The following is a 24,377-nucleotide window of genomic DNA, read 5'->3' as shown; positions in this document are numbered from 1 at the left end:
CTGTTGTTGCTGTTGTTGCTCGAGCTGCTGCTGATGTCGGTGCATCATTTCTTGCAGTAGCAGCGGATATGGATCACTGTGCTGATGCAGCAACTGCTGCTGCTGATGCCGATGATGTGGAAGGTTCTGTTGAGCAGACTGTTGCTGCTGATAACGAGTGCTGTGATCACTCAGTTGCTGATTACGTTGATGCTGTGCCTGCTGCTGCTGCTGCTGCTGTTGCTGCTGTTGCCGTGAGTGTTGGAACAGTGCTTGCTGTTGTTGCTGCAACTGCAGCTGTTGCTGTTGCTGCTGCTGCAGGTTGTACAGGAGGAGAAAGTTCAGCAGATGCAAATCGTCGCACTATTGGGGAGAATCGTCTTTCCCGTCGATCGGCGGCGGGGACGTCAGGAACTTTCGCGCGTACTTTGGATAGTGCGTTTTTTCGTGCGCCTTCAGTATTGTCGAGCGCGAGAACGTCTTCCCGCACATGCCACACCGAAACGGACGTTCACCTGGAAGCAAAATACAACATGGGGCGGAGACGGGGGTGGAAAAGAACCAGTGGTGAATCTTGGGGTTTGGTAGTTTGATAGAAGCAGTACGGTGTAGCAGGTCACACGGTATGTGTTGGGTCGCGAGTGAAAGGTGCTGCCTCTAACGCTCTGCTCAACGTAAAGTGAGCACACTCGCGATCAGGTAGCTCCATGTTGAGAAATGAATGACATTCACTTGTACGAGTGCATTGATCGATGGATCACTGTAGTATAACCTCAATTTCCCTCTACTAGTTGGTGCCCTAACCTATACGCCTGAAAATTTGGTTAGCCTGTCGAATTTTGCTATCAATACAGAAATTGTTGAACAATCGCTAGCTAGACTGAAAAATTCTTTCATTCCTGGCCCTGATGGTATTCCTGCCTCAGTATTAGTAAACTGTAGGGATATCCTTGTTCCTCACCTTGGGAGATATTTCAACTTGTCTCAGTCCCTAGGAGTTTTTCCAGCTCTTCCTAGTCCTCAAAAAAGAATGTCGCAAATCCATAACTAACTATCGTGGCATTACCTAAACGGCTAAAACCTTTGATATATGTATTGATCCTTTTTTATTTCATAGCTGTAGTTCCGTCATAAGCTGTAAACAACACAGTTTCATGGTCGACGACTGCTAGTCTAATGTATTTTGGTTTTAAAAATCTTTAGCACTTTGTGGCTCAGTCACCACTGAATTTCATAGTTTGTTTGATAGTTTTAACCACTTTCTTCCAATGGAAAAAAATATCAAAATTTGGTTTTCGAGTCCAGGACATTGGCTTTGGCTTAGCTCTTATTTAAAAGATCGATACTGCAGTGTCAGCTCACGTCTCTTCAATAGGTTTTTTGATAAGTCAAGTGTTCCTCAAGGTTGCGTACTTAGTCCCCCCTTCAGTACGCTTTATTCGTCAATGTTGTTTCTAATGTCCTGGTCATGTTATGTCACTGATGGTCATCTTCTCTATGCTGATAAAATCAACCTATTTTTACCTGTGTCTTCGACTTCTAACTGTATAACACTTCAACATCCCCCTTGACGCCTGTGACGAGTGGTGCTCGTGTAATTTTCTTCAATAAATGTTCTATTATTTCTTTTTCACACTCTCGTTCTCCTCTTCCTTCAGCATTCTTTTTCCTGATGTCCCTTTTTTCTCTCTATCTTTCTCTTTCTCTCTCTCTCTTATGTATCATCTATCTGTGATCATCGGGTTATACTTGAGACTCATCTACACTTTGAACTACAGCTTGAAGAGATACTACTAAAATCTATTAGAAACCTTGGGTTCATCTTACGTTTTATCTCGATCTTTAAAGATCTCAGTTGCTTAAGAACCCTCAACTGCAGTCTAGTACGCCCTATACTAGAATTGGCTAGTATTCGTTGGAACGCTTCCAGCGTTAAGAGGTGTCTTAACAGAATTGAAAATCTTCATACTCTCTACATTCATAATGATCCTTTATAATCTTGCGTCAGATGGTTCGATGGAGCTTTAACTATCTCTTCGTCTTTAATTCTTCCCTAAATTATTTTCGATCGCTATTTCATCTTCTAATATTACCTCTTAACACTCTTCATTCTTTTTTACTTCCTGAATTAAGTTTATGAAAAAAAAATCAGCAAAACCATTTGTTTTTGTAATTAGTTTTCACTTATCATTATGTAGCCTCAAAGGCAGGTTAACGTTACTGGAAATTGAATTAAATAAAATAAAATTGAACTGTAGCATCATTATCAATGCAGTCTTGCGAGTGAATTTCACTCATCGCTCTCATCATGCGTGAGTGCGACGAGCGGTTTGCTCGGCTCAATCAAAAGAGCTACCTCACCCAACACTAGAGTCCTTCTATGATTTGTTTTTGGGTGCGCGGCTGTTCGCGCTCATACATACCTGTGTGTACTCGACAGTGGTCCTTCATGTGATGCCGTAGCTTAAACGCTTTGCCGCAGTACTCGCATTTGAACGGCCGGTCGCCAGTGTGTACCGGCAGATGCGTGATGAGCGACGTGACGTCCGGGAAACTTTTGCCACAAAACTTACACAGCACCACATTGTTGCCCTGGTCGGTGCCAACGCCGCCAGTGAGTGAATTGCCACCACCAACAACTGGCCCGAGCCCGAGCCCACCGACCGGCTGGGAGGCTAGCACGGCCGCCAGCTCCAGTTCCGCCATCGCTTCCGCCGGATCGAGCATCTGCTCGAGCGTGGGCGGACCGCCGCTACCACGATGGTGACCGTAGTGTGGCGACGGTAGTTGCGACGGTGACGGGGACTGGGCCTGCTGGGCAGCCAGTGCGACCTGCGTCAGCTCGTGCCGTAGCGCCAGATGCGGATGTATCAGGTGCGTCGCTTCGCGGAACTTGAGCGATTCGAGCGAGTGCGATAGGATGTGGCGGGTCAGCTTGTTCTGATTGTGAAACGTCACGCCACAGTACATGCAGGTGTGAACCGGTAGACCGGTGGTCGCCGACGCTCCTCCACCACCACCACCACCCGGCTGCTGCTGCTGATGGTGATGATGATGGTGATGATGGTGGTGTGCATGCTGATGCGGATGATCTACCACCGCCGTTAGCAACCCGGGTGGAACACCCCCGCCACCACCACCACCACCACCACCACTACCGACACTTCCTGCACCACCGGACACACTCCCACTACCGACAACACCACCACCGACCGTAACGGTTGCTCCACTGCCACTTTCCTTCCCACTGCTGCCACCACTACCACCATTGCCGCCACCACCGCCACTACCACTGCTTGCCGAACGACGGCCACTGAGTCCAATTACACCTCCACCACTCCCGTGAGTGGTGGTACAGAGTCCTAGGATGCCACTGCTGCTGCTATTTGTACCGCCGCCACCACTCTCGGCACTCGCGCCGCCTGCACCGCCGCCACCACCAATACCACCAACGCTTCCATGCAGCCCTTCCGACGCTTCCTGTGGGGAAGAACCAAACAAAAATCGGAAATGTCAACTTCTCGTTTTTCGTGTCGCTTTAGCGTGTGTATGTGTGTGTGTATGTTTTTGTAGTATGCATGGATATGTGTGAATTTGTGGGAATCGTGTTCACTATCTTCCTGGGTGTTCATTCGCTTCCGCTACGCTTTGTATTTTGTGATCAATTTATGTGTGTATGTGTTCGAAGTAGGCTTTTTCTAAATTTGTAGTGTGTTTTTAACCTCTTCAAATAGTTTTAAGACTAATAATTTTCTTTTACATTATAAATATTAATTCATTGCGAATTCTTGAAAGGATTTCTAAAGACAATTTTTTTTAAAGAATTTAAGGAAAGTTTTTGGACGTTCTTGAAGATGGGCGGGAAGGGAAGGTGATGATGATACAATGTTTCAAAAGGGGAAGAGAAACAATCCAACTGAAGCGGATAGGCGAATATCTGGGAGTTGCAGAAGAAACAAATAAAAAAAAATAATATTTGTATACATTGCGATAAAAAAGACAGTTACTACACGCTCTGATTGGTTGTTTACTATCTTTTTGCTCGGTAGAAATTAAAACTCTAACCCATATTAAGTTGCGAAAGCAAAACTTCGCAAGCAATAGAAACCAACGTTCGACAAAGGACATTACCTGAGGCGAATGAGACACGGAGAAGGACGGCATGGCGAATAGGTGTGAAGGTGAAGGGTAGAGGGAGGGGTAGGTCGATTTCGTGCGCCGTTATTGAGCCAGATTGAATAGTGAAGAGAAGGAGATCTGGTTTTTTGCGTACAGAAAAACTGGACAAATGAATAGTTCATGATGGAAAATTATAGTTTTACAACAAAAATGAATGCAATCAATAATATTAGATGCCCGCTTGTTGGTGTGATTCAACCGTGAAACGTATGTGTGTTTTTATGGCAGTGTAGATGTTTTTAGCCGTATTACTAACTTCTGCGCACGGACAACTTTATGATGATTCGCTAGTAAGTTGAAATGGAAAGATCAGGAAAAACAAAATAATAACGCGACAGATGAAAAGGACCGGGATGCGATTCAGGATATATGTTAAAGATTTGCCTTCCTCTTCACACATACACACACACTTACACACACACATACATACACAGTTTCATTTGCGAAGAATGCATAGTGAAGCATATCCGTGTGTATGGACATGAAAGAGTCTATTTGCGGCTACTAATGACACCGTACTGGGAACAGGGACATACGAGTAAGGAGTTTATCTGCCGAGGATCTTTGGTTTTCTAAAAAAAAATGGCTCCAACATTTTTGGTTCACCATTTTGCGAAATCGGTTCATTAGAACACATCTTGCAACAATATTTTACACATGTGAAATCTCTATGACCGGATTTTCCATGTTAAGCGTACGTTATCCACTCGATCAAACCAGGTACGAAAAGGACAATAAATTCAGTATAAATAATATAATCATGAGAAATACTTCGAACACGAAAACCTCTAATACAAATAAAAAATAATAATAAAAAAAAGATTGTGAGAACGAGAGATAAAAGAGAAAGAAAGTAGAGGAAAAAACCTAGCATATTAGACAGGAAGAATAGTAAAATGCGACGAGATAATTTAATGACCACTAACCATTTCGGAAGAGCGGATCTTTTCCGCAACACAAAGAAAAAGTAGGGAAAGAGAGAGAGAGAGCGAGAGCTAGAGCGACAAAGGCACAATTAGCAAAGACGGTGAAACAATAGCGAGGTAGAGTATATGAGCGTTCAAGTGACAAATACAACCTTGTTTTATTCGAAAGGGATAGAGCGTTGTTAGATCGAAAAGAAAGGCAAAGCGTACAATCTGCACCACTAGAGCAAGGAGTCGAGCGAATTTTAGCATCACTTATGAGCAGACTACTGAGCAGGTTTGTGCTGAAAAACTCCGTACACTAACTGACGTGTGAAGGTGTTTGTGATGGTTTCGTTTTTTTTAACAAGGGTGAGGGTTTAGCGGGAGCAGAAGAGTAAAGCGATGAATACCGACATTCCAATCCAAAATAAACAGACGGTGAAGGCGAAAACGGAGAAGAAGAGTGTTGTGGATCGGTGAGGGGGAGAGAAAAGTATGTGAAAAAGCGAAGAGGGGAAATGAATGATGATTTTGAGGTGGGGTGAAAGGTAGGATGTTGGGGGAAATTATGGAAGGGCCCACATTTATCAATGTTTTCGTGATGTTTCGTTTTCATCTCCTTTCGGTTAGCCTTCGTTTTGATTACTACTGCAGGAATAGTGGTGTTTGTTTCTTTGTTTTTGTTTTCGTTTTTAAAATTCGAGTGTTTTCGTTTCGTGTTGTGGTTGTGGGTTTAGTGTTTAGAGGAATGCTTTTAGCAGTTAAGTTATAATTGTGTTACCAGTGTTTTGTATGTGTATGTATATATGTTGATTCTTTTATTTTTATTTTGCGATTGACAAGAAGTTGAAATTCGATTTTTGTCTGGTTGCTTTCGTTTCCATTTTGATTTTTTGTTTTCTTCAATGAAATTATGTGCTTTCGAGCATTTTACTGATTTGGTTTAATTTTGTCGTTTGGCTTTCATTTGTTTTTTTTTTTGCTTCTTTAGTTTGTTTGCATTGTTTTATAATTTGTAGCACTAGCGTTCTATCGTCGTCTTCGATCAGACTAAACGATGATTAGTTCGTCTTTGTTGTTGGTTTTGCTTTTTATTTGACTTTTGTTTTATCTCTGATTCGGGGCTACTTGTGAGCTAATTTAAACGCTGTGTGCCTCACTGTTCCTTCTTTTGTTTTTACTTTTTTGAAGGGCGCACACAACGAAGCGTCAGGCGTTTTTGGGGGGCTGTCCACGTCGGATTGCATTGTGACCGTTACGTTTGACAGAGTTTGACAGCTTTACATATTAATTTGCCGATTCGGGGGGAGGTTTTCTTTTTGTTCCTGTTATTATTTTTACATATTTGTTCATAATAGAAAAAAAAACAATATTTTTCCGTGATTGGCTGAATGTTGACTGATTAGTGACCAATTAGAAAAATTAGTTTCAAATGTAAAACACACCAACCAAAAAGTTGCGATTTGGAATAGGAAAAGAAAGAAGAAGAAAAAAAACACCCCAGCACACAAGAAACAAAAACTGCACCCACTTCTCGCAATCATGTAGGATGTGAGAAGAAGAGCACAAAATGGTGTTAAATTACTTTTTTTTCTTCTTACTTTTCTATCGTTCACCACATACGACCACTCACAATACACACACACACACATACACGACATCGTGAATGTGTGCTATAGGGGTGCGGATATATGAATCTGAGTGTGTGAATGTGTGCACTCGTGTGAATGGTCACTTTTATGGCTCAGATTAGCAACTTTAAATTTTGTCTCTTTCTTCTTCAACATTTTATCGTGCTTCTAATAGATTTAATTTTTTTGGTGCTTTGGTTTTTTTGCTTAAAGTTTACAGTCGAACTTAGGGTCTTATGTTTCGAATTAAACAAATAATTTTTTTTTAACAATTTTTGCTTGGCAAACGGCTGGGGCCACATAGTGTGGTACAAATTTTGTAAAGCGTGTGAACATAACAACAAGAAACGAAAATAATTCGAATTATATACACAGAAAACGAAACATTTTGCTAAATTTGCAAAACGAAATGAAAGAACTATATATAAAAAAAGATCAATTTTGAAGATAAAATTTAATACTTTCGATAACAACAACATACAATCAATGTGTTGTTTTACTCTTCTTAATAATATTTTATACTTCACTGTTTTATAATAGTTTGATAATTTCCAGTAATCAACAGAAAAACAAATGAAAAACGAAACACATAGGATGTAAACAACCATGTTACTATAAGAAAGATAACATTTTGCAAAGATTCCAATGGATGAATTTAACAAATCGAAACAAAAGTAAAAACAAATGCATATTTAAATATATAGCAACAATCTTTCTATATATTTACATATAAAGATTTTGTATCTGAATTCAAAGTAAAAAAAATGGAAAAGTGTTGACAGCCAATGCGTTATATAAAGTGAGAAATATGTAAAATAGTTTAAAAATGCGCAAAACAAAAACAAAGAAAAACAAAAGTACACAAATAGTAGAAAGGGTAAACGTGTAAACAAATTTTGGTTTTGTTTTTAATTTGGTTTTAAATATGGTTTTTTTTGTGTGTATATTTTTTGGTGTTTTTTTTAATTTCGTTTTGGAAGTCCGAAAGGTTTTTTTTGTTGTATCGATAATCTATATATAATAAATATATTTAGCACAGCCATGTTCAAAAAACGTAGATCAACTTCTTGACAATTAATCATATGAAACTGAAAACGCAGGAAAGTAAAAACTAAAACAATAAAACATAAACGGGACAAAAGAACGGAAAAGAATACAAAACAATACGAAACATAATTAAACTGTTGTAGAATCGTTTGCTTCGTATGTGTACACGAGACACATTGAAACAAACAAAAAGGAAAAAAAATCGAATTCACACTACGAGGGGGATGCAGAAACTTACAAAAGAAAAAAGGAAAAACCAAACGACAAAAAACACAACATAAACAATAAAAAAATTATAAAAAAGGATTAATACTAATCAGGCAAAACGAAAAGTTGGAATGCGTGGAACAGGAAGTTGTGATAAATAAAACAGAATTTCAAAACAAAAGACCATTTTGATTAGTAAACAATAAAAATGAATTTTCGCATATCGATCAACATGAAAAACAAGAACAGAAAATTAAAAGAAAAATAACAACTCAACACGTTATTCACAACTAGCGGTGTGAAAAATAAAAAAATAAAAACAGAAAGAAACAGGCTAATTACAGGCGTACGAAACGATACAATCACACATGAATTCGATTATGAGCAACAACAACATTTACACATCGAGAAATAAGTTAAACCACATCGAGAAGTAAACACACAGAGAGTGAGAGAACGAGCGAACGAGAGAGACAGAGAGAGAAAGAGAGATCTATATGTACATACATCGAGTTAAGAACAAAAACAAAAACACATCGAGTAAAACAAAACAAAAACGATATTGAAAAACGAGCGAGACCGATCCTGGAACCTGGTAAAATTGGTGAAAGAACGTGTAGCTTAAAGTTTGATATGATGAAGAATGAAGTGTGTATCTGAAAAAGCAAACGATATCTTTAAACACGACCATCTATTGCTTAGCTTATAAGAAGATTATTCATTGACGGTAATAGCTTTTACCGTATGAAAAAAATATTTGAATTAAAAAGTTGAAAAAAAATCTATCGATGGAGACGCCTGGTCATGGACGATGGAGACGCCTGGTGACCGTGGACAAGACATGTGATGGAGACGCCCGGTTTTTTGTTTAAATTCCAGCAAAAAAGCAATAACCGGTGATACGGTGATAACACAATCGTACCCATCGTATTAAAAACTAGAACAAGTCCTCGTTTTTCCTCCACATCCAACAAACGCTTTATTGTCGCGTGACAGTGTCCTTTCTCTTTAAAAAAAAAGTATATTCTAAAATGAATCAGTTTCCCTTCCTGTATCTTTCGGAGAAAAAAGCTACCACCCCGTATTCATATTTTGCTTCGCAACAGCAGCAAAAAAAATCCTCACCCTAAACGTCACACACCATTCATCGGCGAATGGCGTCGGGTATTGTGTATTATATCGATCCGTCCCGTGTCTGATGGTCACGTAATTCGGTCGCCTCCGGTGCGTGTTTTTATATGCACACAGCATGCTACCTAAATGCAAGTCCAAACCATCGAACCAAAAAAAAAAACAGAACACAAGAATATGAGGTCATATGGTAGGGAATGGGCACATTCAAACCTGTGCCAAAAAAAAAACACATCAACGAAATAAACTATCCATCTAGTACAAGGAATCATAATGGAAGAATGAAGATAAAACGGGGTGAAAAGGTGGCAAATGAATGGATAGTCTACCTGCTGCTATGACCACCTGTCATCTCAAAGCATCGCATTTCCTTGCATGCACGGTTGTTTTTTTTTCTCTCTCTCTCGTCTATACCGAGTTTTATGCTACACAGGAAAAAAAATCCCGTGTGGGAAAATGAAAATGTACGGCTTTTGCAGCAATCAAATGTTGGTTTTTCGATGCCGATGAAAGCAAACCATGAGAAACCAGGTGAAAGAAGCCGATTAAAGAATTGTTTGTTTCACCGTCCCATCCACCCAATTCCCTTTTCTGTTTGCGTTCCTTCTCGCCCATTCCATGCCCTAACACGGCACGTTTTGCATCGAGCAAATGAAATCATCCCTCCCGAAAAAAAACTGCCAAACTCGTCGCCATCATTGTACGGGGTGTGTGGGGGACGGAGGAAAGCGGATTAGAGGCAAATGGAAGAAGAAGGGATATGGGGTTGTGCCCCAAAGCAAATAGAACTAGAAATTGTAATAATCGAAACTCGGCACCACGAGGGCAGCAGAACGACGTTTGTCGCCAATATGACCGTGTGCTTGTAGAGCACTCTAACACTGTCTAGATATATGAAACGTGTGTGTATGTGCGTGTGTTGGTGTAGTTAGGGACGTGGGGGGGAGGTCCATTATATAGGGCAAACAAACGCGTGGGAGAATGCACTTGAAATCGATACCACCAACGAGACACGACCGAAATATAGCAAGACGGGAAGAAATGGAGGAGGGAACGGGCAGGGTGGGGTGGGGTGAGTTGACATTATCCGTTTTTAGAAACGACACAGACATGTCGGTCGAATGAAATGCACTATCGATTATGTTGTACTCATCCTGATGGTACAATGTGTGCGTGTGGAAGTTAGAACGAACGAAAGAGAAAGAGAAGGGAAGCGAATAACGTTCCTTATTTCCCCGACTGTGCGTGAGTATACATAACCTTAAAAACAAGTTTTATAAATATTTTAATTGAATGACAAATTTTCACCAGATGAATACTGGTGAGGTGGGTGATGGGGTATGGAACGAATTTCGTCCTCAAAATCATTGAATCCATTGAATTTAGTTCGCCATGTACAAAAAAAAGGCGGCGATGACAGTTTTGCGAATACGCGATATTGATTGACACCAACATGGCGCGCGTTGGAGTTCGCTTCTTAAGCCCCCCCCCCCCACCACCCCTCACATCTCCCCTGCCATCGTAATCTTCAAAACTTTCTTATTTCGTTCAATTGTGGTTTGGCCACACACGCCACACGCAACTCGTAATCGTACCGTAATTCCAAATGTTACTAACTTCAAACCACACACACACACATAGGCACAGTGCGATGTGGCTCGTTTTTCGTGGTGTGCGTGAGTTGCTAGCATATTCAAGATAGTCGATATAGCAAGGGTGCATGCCTTTTTCGCTTAGGGTAGGTTCGGTACGATACACACCCCAATCCACTCCTCCCTCCTCTCACCCTCTTCCATCCCCCATTAAGCTCCTTACTGTGTGCCCAATCGTGTATGATGATTGTTTGGTGTTTGGTGGTTTTGGTGGAGGTCGTACCACTAATGTCATTGTCGCGTGTGCGTCACTCAGCAATAAGGGTGTAAAAAAATACGAAAAAAAGGCAGACGGTTGGTAAAGTGAATGGGAAGTGAAAAACAAAACAAAAAACGCAAAAACAAGCGACAGCATTACAACACATTTGACGGAGTGTGTACAACAAAGTTTGCCAAAAACATGTTTTTCGTCCAACAAAAATAAATAGACCAAGATGCTAACAGGATTGCATACATTTAGGCTTTTTATATATAAAAAAACACTTTACAGAGACTCGTTTCCAGAGAGTCGATTCTTACACAAACAGGTTGAAAATAGTTCCATTTGTAGTTGAACTTTCAAACGACAGAAAATATTCGTTACTTCGTTTGTTATTTGTGCTGCTTTAGTCTTGCATTTATGGGTGTGTGTATGTGTTTTACGAAATTATTTTTTACAACCCACCATACGGACAAAGTAAGGGACGAAAGGATGGAGATAGTTGTAGGCAAAGCTAAGCTATGTAATCAGTGATGGCAAACATGAATCTCTCTCTACAGCCTGGGGAAAAAAAATCACGTCAGAAATTGATACACACAGTACACGATAGAGGAACAAAACGAGCGAAAAGAACAAAGAGAGAAAGGGTTTCAAATTTTCATTCGGTACATACATACGCAAAGTGCATCGAAAGCGTTACACGCGGTAACGCAACCCCGACCGTGGGGGGGGGGAGGGGTGGGAGGGCTAAAATATTTAAAGATTTGCCACTGCGCTCCAATCGCTTTTCCTAGCATTGTTCCGGTTCCAGCCGACACACATGAAATGGGCACGACAAATGGAAAACTTTTGTAAAACTAATTAAACGATGAATAATACATGGAAACCGATACGGGCAATGGACGACCATCTCAACCTATCCTGTGTTTCGTCACTCTCTCTCTCTCTCTCTGTCTCTCTCTCTATTTCGCTCGTTCTTTTGCTAATCCTGATATTATTTCGTACGGGTTGCGTGATTTTCCCTACTGTTGACCTACGGTAACGGGGAGCTTCACCACACAGAGACAGAACCGACCGGCTCTCAGTTGGTGTAGTGCTGCATTTGAAGGACTAGTGCGTAGTGAGATGGTGTGGACATGCATTCCACCATCTGCTGCACTCTTTTCAAACAAGCGTTTCGCTTCTGAAACATTCGAGAAACTTGCTTTTTATTGATAGTTTAATTTTTATTGGTTTTTTTTTGTAAAGCGCCACGTGCAATGTGTGCGTTTTCAGAATGAGTGATGGTCAGCTCATCAAGACACATTTTACTCACAATGAGTAAATTACTTTAAGGAATCAACTCTTTAAGTCATTCGTTAACGAATCAACAACTCACTCAATGAGTGTCGTAACTCACTCTAGGCATGCTCGAATTGAATCAGAACCGTTCGATTCGACCCAATCGTTGTACTGAGTGAACGAGATCTGTACAATAGAATTATGAATGACGATTCTTCCGCACGCCAACCGTACGGCGACAGTTCAATGTGAGGATGATTCAGTTTGCCAACTACACATACGAATGCTCTTTACTCGTATTGAAACGGCCAGTAATACACGTACCAACACATTAGCATGTTCAGTTGCGGTCGGTTCACATTAGTGATGGGAACTCCGGAGTGGATTGATGAATCCACTCCGACTCCGACGCAGAAAAACCGGAGTATACTCCGAAGTAATTGCTCCGGATTAATCCAAATTTAGCTCCAGAGTTACTCCGAAGTTACTCCGACTCCGGATTACTCCGACTCCGAGAAAATTGAAGAATTACCCATTACTACTTCGCATGTGTAGTAAAAAAAACTGAATGATCAGCACCGCCTCATGGACGACGTGCAGAAAAACTACTATACGTGTTCAGTTCACAACACTGATCGAACTGGACCGCACTAAATTCTTTAAAAGAATCGTTTGTCCCATGTCTAACTCACTCACTGTGATTGAGTTCATAGTCGCCACAAAGATGCTCCTTGACGAGGTATAGAACTCATTCGTGATTGAGAGATCTGTAAGTGAGATTAAACTGCAAATGAGTTATAACAACTCTTTGTGGAGATTCGAATTAACTCACTCACTTATTAAGCTTTTAAACGCACTAACTCATTCTTATTCAGTATTCAAATCGCCACTAACTTGGTTTCTTTTAAAGGTAGAAAATGGAAAAAAATTGATTTTTTAATCTTTTCCTAACAGTGCTGGGATTGAAAGAGTGCCAAAAGTGGACACGGTTAACAAGATTGCAGCTGTCGGTAAAAACTGTCGCTACTTGCCATTACACCACCAAGGAAAAAAAAACACACCCAGACAGGAACAAGAAAAAGGGACGTCTAAAGCTTGAATGCAGATCGAAAAACGACAGAAGGCTCAATTTAGCACTAACAACGAAAGCCAATGTTCGACTTTCTTTCGAACACATAATGGCCAATCCACCATTCTGCCAGATGTCTTTTGTCTCCTTTTAAGTTCTGCTTGTCCAACCATGAAAAAAGGGGAGAAAAAACATTATTAAGAAGCTTTTTCCCTGCTGGGCAAGGCGTAATCCTGTCACACGTTATCTCTTGCACATATTCCAATTACAGTCAACAAACGGCGTCTAAAGTGTACTGTATATTTTGATGGGCAGCTTTCTACAGATGACTACACGCTCTTCTCGATTGCTTTGTGTTTTTTTTTCGTTTTCTTTCATTGCATCTCAATTGGTAGTGGGAAATTACAAAAGGTTTTTCCTTGTTCTAAGTCTGTGAAGAAAGGAAGAGCGAAGGAGATTGGTAAAGAATAAGGGGTGAGGAGGAGGCGTTTATTGCTTCAATTCATTCGCCATTGTATGCATTGACGATGTCATTGCGTCCAGTGTGTAACGATACTAATAGAGATTGAGATATGGATTTTACTCATCTACTATCATTCATGAAGGAGTGAATAAAAAAAAGCATACATCCGAGTTTCGAAAATCGGTTCTCACCAGAATGAAATGATTTTAATGGGAAAACAGGAAAAGAAGAATCAATATGCCTATTATTGCCGTCCATCAAAATGTGCGCATATGAAAATTTGGCACGTTTTTATGCAGTTAATAGGCTTTTACAGTTCCATCTCCTCCACACCGAAGAGACTGGCGGTCCAATAATCAAACAACGGAAAATGTCACCATGTTTTCTTATTATTATTTAATTTCCCCTCCATTTCACCTCCCTGCTGCACGTATAAATGGTAGTGTCAGCTTACACTACCCGCCCGAATGTATGCAAAACAATGGACAAACGCATTAAAACTGTTCTCGTCGTGACACACACCCACACACACACCAGCAAAACAAATGAAAACGTACGCACGTCAACTGGTTGATGGTAGTTGGATTGACAACCGCCATGTTGACGGACGGATACAAAACTTCGTTCCGAAAAATGGACCGATTCTTCACCGAAGAGCAGTGCGGATGGAAAATATGCATTGGAATAGCAGGAATGAGCTTTTCAGCTCACACCACCGTCTGGTTTGTTCAAGTACACGATTGTAAAATGCACTATTCCTATCGTCGGATACGTCAATCCTTCTGTATTGAGCGAAAATATGTTTCCAGAAAGGCTAGAGAAAGAGACAATGGACGGGGGGGAAGCGCAGACTTTTTGAAATATTTTTCGCTTCAACCATCAGTCACAAAATCAATAGAATATGTGTGATGGAGCTGTAACGCCGCTTTAAAAAAATGTCGATATTAAATGGAAATGCTTCGTGCAAGAGATGAAAAACGGGAGTGAGGGATACAATTTGAAAGCTGGTAAGGCCTAAAACTGGTAGGCAATTTGAAACGAGCCACAGTCAAAAGCTGGCCGAGGGTGGACGAAAGAGAGAGTTAGATTGAGATGAACACTACACACAAAAGAGCTTTCGGTCGAGGAAACGAATTTTTCAAGTATGTAAGACGAAACGAGGATACATTCATTTCGGACGGCGACAAATGTTTGATGCTACAACGTTACACATCGGCTCTATATGTGTGTGTGTGTGATGAACGATTTTAATTAGACTATGGTTTGCGAGTAAAGATTATCATTTCCATAGCGTATGATATAGCAGGGTGGGTTGGAATAAAATTCGAAATACTACACCGCCCAATGGTAATGAAGAAAACGACGGATCACGGACACGACATTTATAGACAAATATAAAACATTGTTACCGTATCGAAGGATGGACTGAACCTTTGCTTGGTGAATAAAATATAAAAAGAAAAAATGGCCAAACAGTTCACAAAACTGCTCGGAAGAAAACAAAAACCAACCACAGGAAACCATGCAAATAAATAGTTGGCAAAACAACAAAAAAAAACATTCCGTTTTATTATTTTAAAATAAAAATACCACAGCAAAAAAAATATTTTAAAACAACTTTGGAATGTTGTCATAAAAACATCGAGAAACAACAATCACATTGAATGAAATTTAATGTACAAAAATTATTGAAGTTAGAAACATCCTACAAAAAAAACTGGTGTATGTGTGTGAGTGAGTGTCAGACAAGGCAAATGGTTAGTGAGCGGAGGGAAGGAATTGAAATTTATGCTGTGTTTTTGGTACGAGCTCTTTGTCTAAAAGTCAATTTGAATGCGTTTGTGTGTATGTGCAAGCATATTGATAATTTTCAAAAAATCACACAAGACACGTGATTTTTGTTGTTGTTCTGGTATTTATGAAGACGTTAGCGCACTGCATAATTCTATTCGTAATTTCAACTGTCATAATGACAGCTGTCACTAAGAATAGCATTAAACAATGGCTGCTTTGCTAGTATCTGATACACACACACATCGCACGTTTGTTTATGTATGTGTGTTTGTGTGGGATATTTTAAGGTTTTTCTAAATTTTTTTGTGTGTATATGTGTGATAGCAGTGGAAAGTTTAACTGCTTTCGATTTCCGTGTGTGCGCTCCAATACTCGACTTCAACAAACAACATGCACCCACCACACACGCACACACAGAGAAACATTAATATATGTATGTAGTGGATGAAATGGTTATATATAGGAGAATATTTTTATCTAATAATATATTGCCTAACAAGGGTGATAATACACCAAATAATCGACTTATAACACGCTTTTAGATTAAAACATTTCATTAATACTGCGAAACGAAGGAAAGTTTGTATCGCAATAGTATCGCCGAGGGAGTGACAAAATGGCGGCCTTCTGTCAATCATCTTCATTTGCTTTTTCTGTCAATCAGCTACAACTACTACAGCACTGTATCAGTGCTGACGATCGTCCTTAACGAAAAAACGGCATGACGAGTGCATACACAGAGAGAGAGAGACACACACATACATACAAAACACACATAAACAATGACATTTAGCGCAACAAACAGCAAACCCTGCGGGACATTGTATTTTAAAAAAGTGATACAGCGATAAGTAAACAGAAACGTACACGTAAAACACACACGCACACGAAGATGTATAGAAATAATGTAGTTGGTATAATGGAAACTATTTGCCAAGATTAACACATATAGGAGGATAAGACTACATGTGTTGAAGATGCTGCTGATCGACGCTTCCATCTAGTCCTATTCCGCTACCTTACCCCCTCCCAACCTCGCCATCCCCTTCTCAACAGCTTCCTTCTTCTCCTTCATCTTCTTCGAAACAAGGCGTATGAGTGAGTGCGGGTTCGTGTGTCAGGATTCAGGAACCGAATCAAACACAGTACACACACACACACACTCCCACCCAAACACACAGTACACATGGTACATACGAGAATGAATCACAACAGTTCAAGGCGTATACAGCAGCTCGCGGGTGACATCACCCAATTCGAGATACAACCGTAGCGAAAGAGATAGAGCGTACAGTTGTGTGTGCTCCATCTCTTTACAGACGTATAAAACAAAATACACAACAAGAGTAATACAGCACACGCATATACACGTAAATGAACGAAAAACACAAACACAGCTAAGCACACACTAGAGCAAATCGTTGTGCGAAAGCGCAGTTCCTCTTTCAGGGGGAAGCGGAAAGGGGACCGAACGCGCGATCGGACACAGCGATATACCGAATGTAAACGAACGAAAAGTAAACAAAGAGACACGAACGAAGGAAAGAAATTGTTGTTGCAGTTTGCAGTTTGCTTTTGCAGTGCACTTACCGAGTCATGCGTATGGCGGAAGTCCAGTGAACTTTCGCCCGACGACTTGTCATCGCCCCAGTCGATCTCCTTCTTTAGCGACTAAGTAGAAGGAATGGAAGAAGAAATATAGGGAAAGAAAGTTGATTAATACACGGCGAATCTATTACAACCGATCCAATCATGGCGGTCTAATATAACTGCAAATGTAGAATAGATAAATTCACCTACAACAATATGCTAAGAAAGTGTTTTTCCCTATACAGCTTCCCAACAGATGGGTGTCCGGTGTAGTACTTACCAGAGGCACTTGCTGGACCGGTCCCATGATGCCGGAAGGTCCTGCGATCGGTTCGGACAGCGGACTGGAGAGACCGCTCGCATTAAACACAGCCAATGCGGCCGCTGTCGCAGCAGCGGCTGCCGTCCGCTGATGGTGATGTTGCAGATGATGCTGTGGCGAACCACGTTCGCGATGCTGCTGCTCACCATTCTTGCTGCTCCCGCTTGGTGCAGTGGACGATGAGGTGGAGGCATTGCTAACGATCAGGGCTTCCGCACCGGACACGGATACACCGCCCCGCGATGCGGGCCGCAGATCGGTGGCGAGCAATATTGGACCCGGTCCTGACGTGGACGATGAGTTCAGTGCTGCGGAAAGGTTCACATTCGCGCTTGCCGCATTGATCGTCATATTGAGACCGGAGAACGCCGAAAAGTCTGCAATTCGCATGGAATGGGATTGGAAGTGTAAGACCGTGTTAGAGGAGCACAAAAGAGCACGCGTACAATATACATACCGACTTCGTTTTTTATTTTCATCGGCGGCTGATATTCGTCGTCCGAGTTGTTATTGAAGCTGCTGCTATTGTTGTTGTTCGTCACATTGCTGTTGTTGGTTTGCCGGGCTGTACCACCATCTTCCGACGAGCGGCGCCGACGCTGCTGGCGTTGCCGTGCCTGATGTTGCTGTTCGGCGGTACGAAGCAGTTCAGCTGCAACGAGTTGTTGCTGGTGTTGCTGTAGGAGCTGTTGCTGATGGTGCGGATGCGAGGAAAGATGCAACAGATGAGGATGGTGCCGACTGTGACCGAGAAGACTGCTGGTACCGCCGCTCCCAGTACTGCCGGTACTGCCCGTACTGCCGATGTGTAAATCGTGCGGACCACCACCATCGTCATCCTCGTCGTCATCCTCATCGTCATCATCATCATCATCCTCTACGTCGTCCTGGACCACATCATCATTGACTTCGGTTCTCGCGGATGCCATCCGATGGTCGTCACCCTCATCCTCTTCGTTCCCCGTCAAGGCGCGGCGGCTTCGACTAACACTCTCACCGCTAGCAGCAATATCCGTCCCTTCCTCACGAGCCTCACGAGCCTCACGAACATGCTGGCGGAAGAGAATTAAGAAGGAAAGTTAACAAAAAAGAAAATATAAGTTAAGTATCAGCTGCAGATGTCAGGCACAGCAGCTCTAAACTTATCCTTACATGTGCAACTGCGGCAGCCGTTAGCAGCATCTCTGCCGCACCATCGTCCACATCATCACTCTCCTCATCCTCATCGTCATCATCGTAGTCTGGCGCCATCGTGACGTCACGCAGCAGTAGCGAATGATGATGCTCATCCGTACGCAGATCGGTTGCCATCGGTAGCAAAGCACTACTGCTGATAGTGCTAACCGGACGTCGCACCTCCTCCGGTTCGCTACCGATCGGGCTGTGTGACATACTTCGTTGCCGTGCAGGACTGCCGGCGACTCCACCACACGCACTACTGTCCGCAATCAGTGAGGCAACCGTTGCGAAGCTACTCTCATGCTTTGCCACTGCTATGCCGGGCGTACTACTGCTGCTAGGCGGGACCGGCTGTTCAGGGGCTGCGATCGAGGTAGAGGAGCATGCCGCTGTCGTCACGTGAATATCGTCCGGTTCGTTGCCCTCGTACCGTCGCCGCTCATTACACTCGTCCGTATCGCCCGACGGTGATGAACTTTCTATCCGTGCCGCCGTTCCTGCCGACTGATGATGAGCACTTTGGTTGGCGCCTTTTTCACTACTATCACTACTTGCTGACAGGTGCCGTGACACCGGTACAGCAGTATTTGCAGCAGTAGTAGTGTCGTCACAGTCGCCCACTAGCGTGGTGGTAGTGGCACTCGCCGTCGGTGGTGTGTCACGTCCATCCTCCTGACCACCGTGCTGTGGATGTGGATCCTGATGTCCATCGTCATCGTCGTGATCGTGCAGGGGCGTACTGGTGTCATCACTACTGACAGCAGATGCGGCCAACTGTGATGGTAGTATACCCGCGCCGCCATCATCACCATCCCCGGATGTTGGCCGTTGAATGACCGTAGTGTTAAGGGCACCGGACGAGGTGGCGGCGACGGTAGCAGTAGTGGTTGTCGTTGAAGTCGATGCCGTCGTCGTGCCCGCTGCTAGTGCCGCAACCGAGGTGAAGGAGGAACTCGACGCTTTGCCACCGGTACCACTGTGCAACGCCGTGGAAGATACGGTGGCCGATGAGGATAAGGCTGTGGTGGCTGAGATAATCGCTCCGACGGTGTCGCGATGCTTCCGTGTGAGTGAAAGTGGTGTCGTGCAGGCAATCGATGCGACCGCTTCGGACGTTGGCGATAGCTTCGGGCGACTCGTAGTGATGCGTGCTGCCGCAAAGGTACCGTCCGTGCTGTCCTCTAGGAATCGATGTTTGCCAAGCGTGGTGGACAGATCCGTCACACCACTGCTACTGCTGCCGGTGGTTGTGGTGGTGTTGGTAGTAGTAGTGGTAGTAGTAGCAGTAGTACTGCTACTACTATGCGAGCTTACTGAGGTGGCACCTGCACTTGCAAACCCGGAGGAACTCATACGTTGCTGTTGTTGGTGGTGGTGGTGGTGGTGCGGATAGTGATGGTGATGCGGGTGTTGGTGATGTTGCTGCTGCTGTAGCTCTACCGGCTGATGGTGGTGTTGATGGGATGGCGATATCGCGGACCGTCTATCACCACCATCCGGCTCGCTGCCTGTTCCAGACCCCGCAACACTCGTGCTTACGCTGCTACCGGTCGTCGAGGCGCCGCCACTAGTCGTGGAGATGGTGGTGGTGATGTATGAACTACCGCCGCTGCTCGCTAGCGTCCCCGTTGGGAACGTCGTCGAGAGGTTCGTTGGAAGAATGGCCTCCGTTGCGGCCAGTGCGCCACCTCCACCACTGTTACTGTTGCTACCTCCTCCACCTCCTCCACCTCCTCCTCCGGCACCATGGCTGCTGTGGGGTCTGAGTCGCTCGGGTTCTAGTTTCGGCTCCGTCAGCGGACTGCTCTGATTTGTCATTTCCGTCAAACCTTTGACCTGCAGGGTAAAGGGGATCAAACAAACAATGCGTGGAAGTTATCCTACCGTGTAAGTGTTACACTCCTCAGCTGATACTATGCTTGAAACACTTACCTTGAGCGATTTTGCCGTTTTTAGCAGTGCCGAAAGCTGACAGTATTCGACATTTACCTCGCCCTTGTACATGAATTCAATCAACGTGCGCAGCTCGGCAAATCGGACGTCCTTCAGTATGACGATCGGGTGCCGGGCCGGATGGTCAAGAAACAGCGTTTGGAAGTACGAGGAGCAAGCCGAGAGTACAACCTGTCCGCACAATGAGAAGCCGAACCGGAAAAAAGAAAGAAAGACAAAATAAAGATTCATTAGCATCATTTATCATCTTTGTGTGTGTGTGTGTGTGTTTTGTTGTTGTTTTGTTTCTTCTTCCGCCTTTCAAAAGCTCCTCCCCCCGGCATTCCCAGTTTGATTTTATAGCAAAGGAACTATGTTGCAGACAATGAGCGTAGTAACGGTCGTGTCGTTTGGTGTGTTCGCGCAGTATTGCAGCGTTGCAGGCGCATCCGTCAACAAAATGGTTCGTAGATTTCACATCGAGACACAGCACACAACAATGACGCAGAGAAGGCACTAGGACGTGTTTATAACGGTGGTTCTCTGCTCACTTGTCATCGGATGCCTTTTACGATACAAATTAGCCGTCACACCTGTCAGCCCGAAGGAGAGCCCGAGTGACCGCGCGCAGGGTAAAATCAATCTAACCGTTTCTCAATAACGTTTCTCCAGTACCGGTTGGTCGGTGGTATCTACGTAAGCTAGTCAATCTACGACTGCTTGCTGAAATGCGATTATCATTAATAATTTCTGGTTTTGTCATTTCCCTTCAGGTTTTTATCACCTGTATCACCGTTACAAATGTAGGATGAGAATCAAATAAAATCAAATTAATCTTCGTGTGATGAAAATGTGAACCACAAGGAAGGAATTTCGCATTGATTGAGTGAATGTACAGATTCGTCTCTTTATGTACAGCTGCTTAAGGGAAGATATGCAATCAGAAAAAGCCCAAGGAGTAAACTCATTTTCATCAGAATTAATTTCATTTTCAAAAGTGTTTATTTCACTTTCTCTTGAATGTGTCCTATTTCAAAATATACACACTTTTAACCTTTTAAGTGTGCCTTGAGGCTCTACATCATGTCAGAAGTTTAACTCCACGAGAACCATCTGTATGTCTTATGTACGCATTGTTTTGCATCTACAATGGACATGGCATCGATTTGTTGTCCAGGAAAACGAGCAATTAAAAGCGAACGCTAAGAGAAAACACAGATGCTTAAATTTATGAAGCGATTGAGGGTGGATGCAAAACTAATTTAAATTTGAAAATTATCATAAAAATCGCTTGTAAATGAGTTTCGCAGCATCGAAGGTTACGTGACACGTTTACGACATGGATGCGAAAAAAAAACGGCTTTGTTGCTGACGCAACGCAACGGCAAATCAGTGCCGAAACCCCTCTTCCAGCCTTCAGCTTCATCGCAGACTATATTCTACCGTTTGGTACGTTGGCTAATTTCATCCCTTTTTGCCATAAAGCGACACATACAGCATATGTGGTTCACCCCCGCATTGTAACAACGGAACCTCCGGTGGGGTTCCGGTTAAACGGACCAATCGACCATTAAACAAAAAGTAACCTAAGGGTGTTGTTTTTTTTCGCTCTTGTGTTTTGTTTTTATATTTTCCATTTTGCAATCATAAAGCTGAACCCACTTTCGTTCGTTTTAATGGTCGTAAATTTTTGCACACCACGTGCACACCGTGCCCCAAAGCCGCGCGAAGGGCAGGAATCTTCCCCAGCATCTCGGCAAACTCGTACATGGAGGGGGTGATATATGCAAGCCGACGGGGAGTAGACGAAGACGATACGTGCGGGTGTCTCGTAAAATTGTTAAATAATTTAATATTCACCAGAAAATGCATCACTCTTTCGCGGTCCCCCGTAAGATTAGCTTAGGTCGTGTTTTACGACGGACACGTCAAGCTGGACATAAGCAATACGGAGATTTTTAAATCTCCCTGTACTGCATTATTATCGCTTCGAACGGGGAAAGGGAAGGGGAGGGAGACAAAAACTAAAATGCATACAGCAACAGCAGCAAAATCATTTTCAACAACACAACAACCTCCGAACGTGTTGTATAGGCAAAACAAAAAAAAAGAAACACAACGCGCGGACAGACGACGAACCTTGAACGTGTGTGCATAAATATTCCCGGCTTGAGGGCTAATCATCATTTCGGAAGCCAGGTCAATAATATTGCGTGATTGCTTTGGGTTCCCCATAGGTACAGGAGAGACAGACAGAGAGAGAGAGAGAGAGAGAGAGAGAGAGAGAGAGAGAGAGAGAGAGAAAGAAGAAAAAAACAAAAGACTAAACAACACAACAGCAAAAGTATCGTGCTGCTTAAGCAGATTAGTGACCGCTTACCGGGATCCAAACAGTTGCAATCGTTTTTTTCCTACCGGGAATTGTTGCCGTTGTACAACAAAATTGCACTTTTCACGCGTTAAAGTCTGGCACATATATTTAAATTCCCTGTTGCTTCAAAAAGGCGCGGGATGCATTAATCTTGCGCATCGCTTCCCCTGCCCTTTCCACGCACAGACACCATCCAAACACACAAAAAAAACGGGTGTGCATCCTACTGATTTAAGGCGGCTTCCAACTTTAACTTTTTATGCGGAAGCCCAGCCGTCCATCATTGCACATCACCACCGAGCCGCGCAAAATGAATTGAATTGCTTCATTCTGGGTTTTTTTTTGTAATATGACGAGGTTTGGAAGGTGGTGGGTGTTTCGTTTAAAACCGATGAGCTTCGACCTAACGTTAACGTAAAAAAACGTAAAAGAAATGAAACATTTTTATGCGTGTGCTGTTTATTAGAGATCGGCCCTGTTTTGCTTCCCACGCTCACACAACTGCCGATATCTTGGCGGGTTCGTCACTTTAAGTCTTTTGTTATTTTGAAGCCATTTTTCGCTGCAACAATTTAATGCAGTTGCGTTCTTTGTGTGATGTTGCTGGGGCTACCGAAATCTTATCTACGCAGAACAATCTAAAAGAAAAAAAAATCACACGTGTACACAGCAAAAAGTTTGAGATAAACATTGATTAATTTACAAAAAAAAGAACGAAACGGGAAAGAAACAAATGTACAAATGGATAATAAAATGGGTGCAACGATTGCCGAACCGAACATATCGAAATAAAGAAGAAAAAAATGCATTACCCAGAATGCATCATTAGGGTTGGTGCGCGCAAACATGACGTCGCGCATATAGAAAGGACAGCGCGCGTCGCGCGATTAAAAGGCGGCCTCCTCTCCTTGGCTGCATTTCCCACGTTTGAAGATGAAAGGGAAAGGAGGAGGAGGGTGATGACGAAGGGAGAGGCGCAAGGGAAGAAAGCATAAATCAGCCGTGAGCTTGAGACGGGGCACCATCACCGCGCGTTGATGATGATAATTATGGTCCTTTTTTAACTCCATCATGGTAGATAATTTTCAATCGCAAAACCACCCGCTTTCCAGCACACGCAGACAGGACACAACACGTCTGTGTGTGTTTGTGTGCAATTTCCGCCGACCATCACATTGCGGCGATGGTTGCATCTTTCACATTTGCTGTGGGAATGATGGAAAAATCTAAAAAAAAAATTGTAGACGACGAACCTCCTTCTTTGCTACTGCTGCTTGTGGGGGGTTGAACGAAGCTACTGGAATTTATTTTAACGGAAGCAGTAAAAAAAACACAACATACTCAAGACACAACCAACATCAAATTTCTGCAACTGACAGAAGGGCTCAAACCACAAAATAGGGTTTTTCATTCAACGGTGTTGCGGCTTAAATGGGGGCCAAT

The 24,377-nt window shown here is 42.9% G+C and overlaps 1 protein-coding gene across 12 annotated transcripts in view; it reads right to left on the bottom strand.

Annotated features, from left to right (window-relative positions):
• Positions 1-333: 333 nt before the first annotated feature.
• Positions 334-24,377, bottom strand: part of LOC125766168 (mucin-19-like) — a 130,635-nt gene continuing 106,591 nt past the window's right edge. For all 12 annotated transcript variants that reach the window (XM_049431892.1, XM_049431872.1, XM_049431900.1 and 9 more), the window contains 7 exons: positions 20,564-20,755; positions 18,605-20,467; positions 17,910-18,504; positions 17,411-17,829; positions 17,131-17,211; positions 2,403-3,459; positions 334-494 (listed from right to left, as the gene is read on the bottom strand). In XM_049431892.1, coding sequence (XP_049287849.1) covers positions 343-494; positions 2,403-3,459; positions 17,131-17,211; positions 17,411-17,829; positions 17,910-18,504; positions 18,605-20,467; positions 20,564-20,755 — 4,359 coding nt within the window. In that variant the 3' untranslated portion in view covers positions 334-342. The remainder of the gene's footprint in view (positions 495-2,402; positions 3,460-17,130; positions 17,212-17,410; positions 17,830-17,909; positions 18,505-18,604; positions 20,468-20,563; positions 20,756-24,377) is intronic.

The sequence above is a fragment of the Anopheles funestus genome, chromosome X (genome assembly GCF_943734845.2).
Source record: "Anopheles funestus chromosome X, idAnoFuneDA-416_04, whole genome shotgun sequence".
Taxonomy (NCBI): domain Eukaryota; kingdom Metazoa; phylum Arthropoda; class Insecta; order Diptera; family Culicidae; genus Anopheles; species Anopheles funestus.
This window is presented reverse-complemented; position numbering and strand designations above follow the sequence as displayed.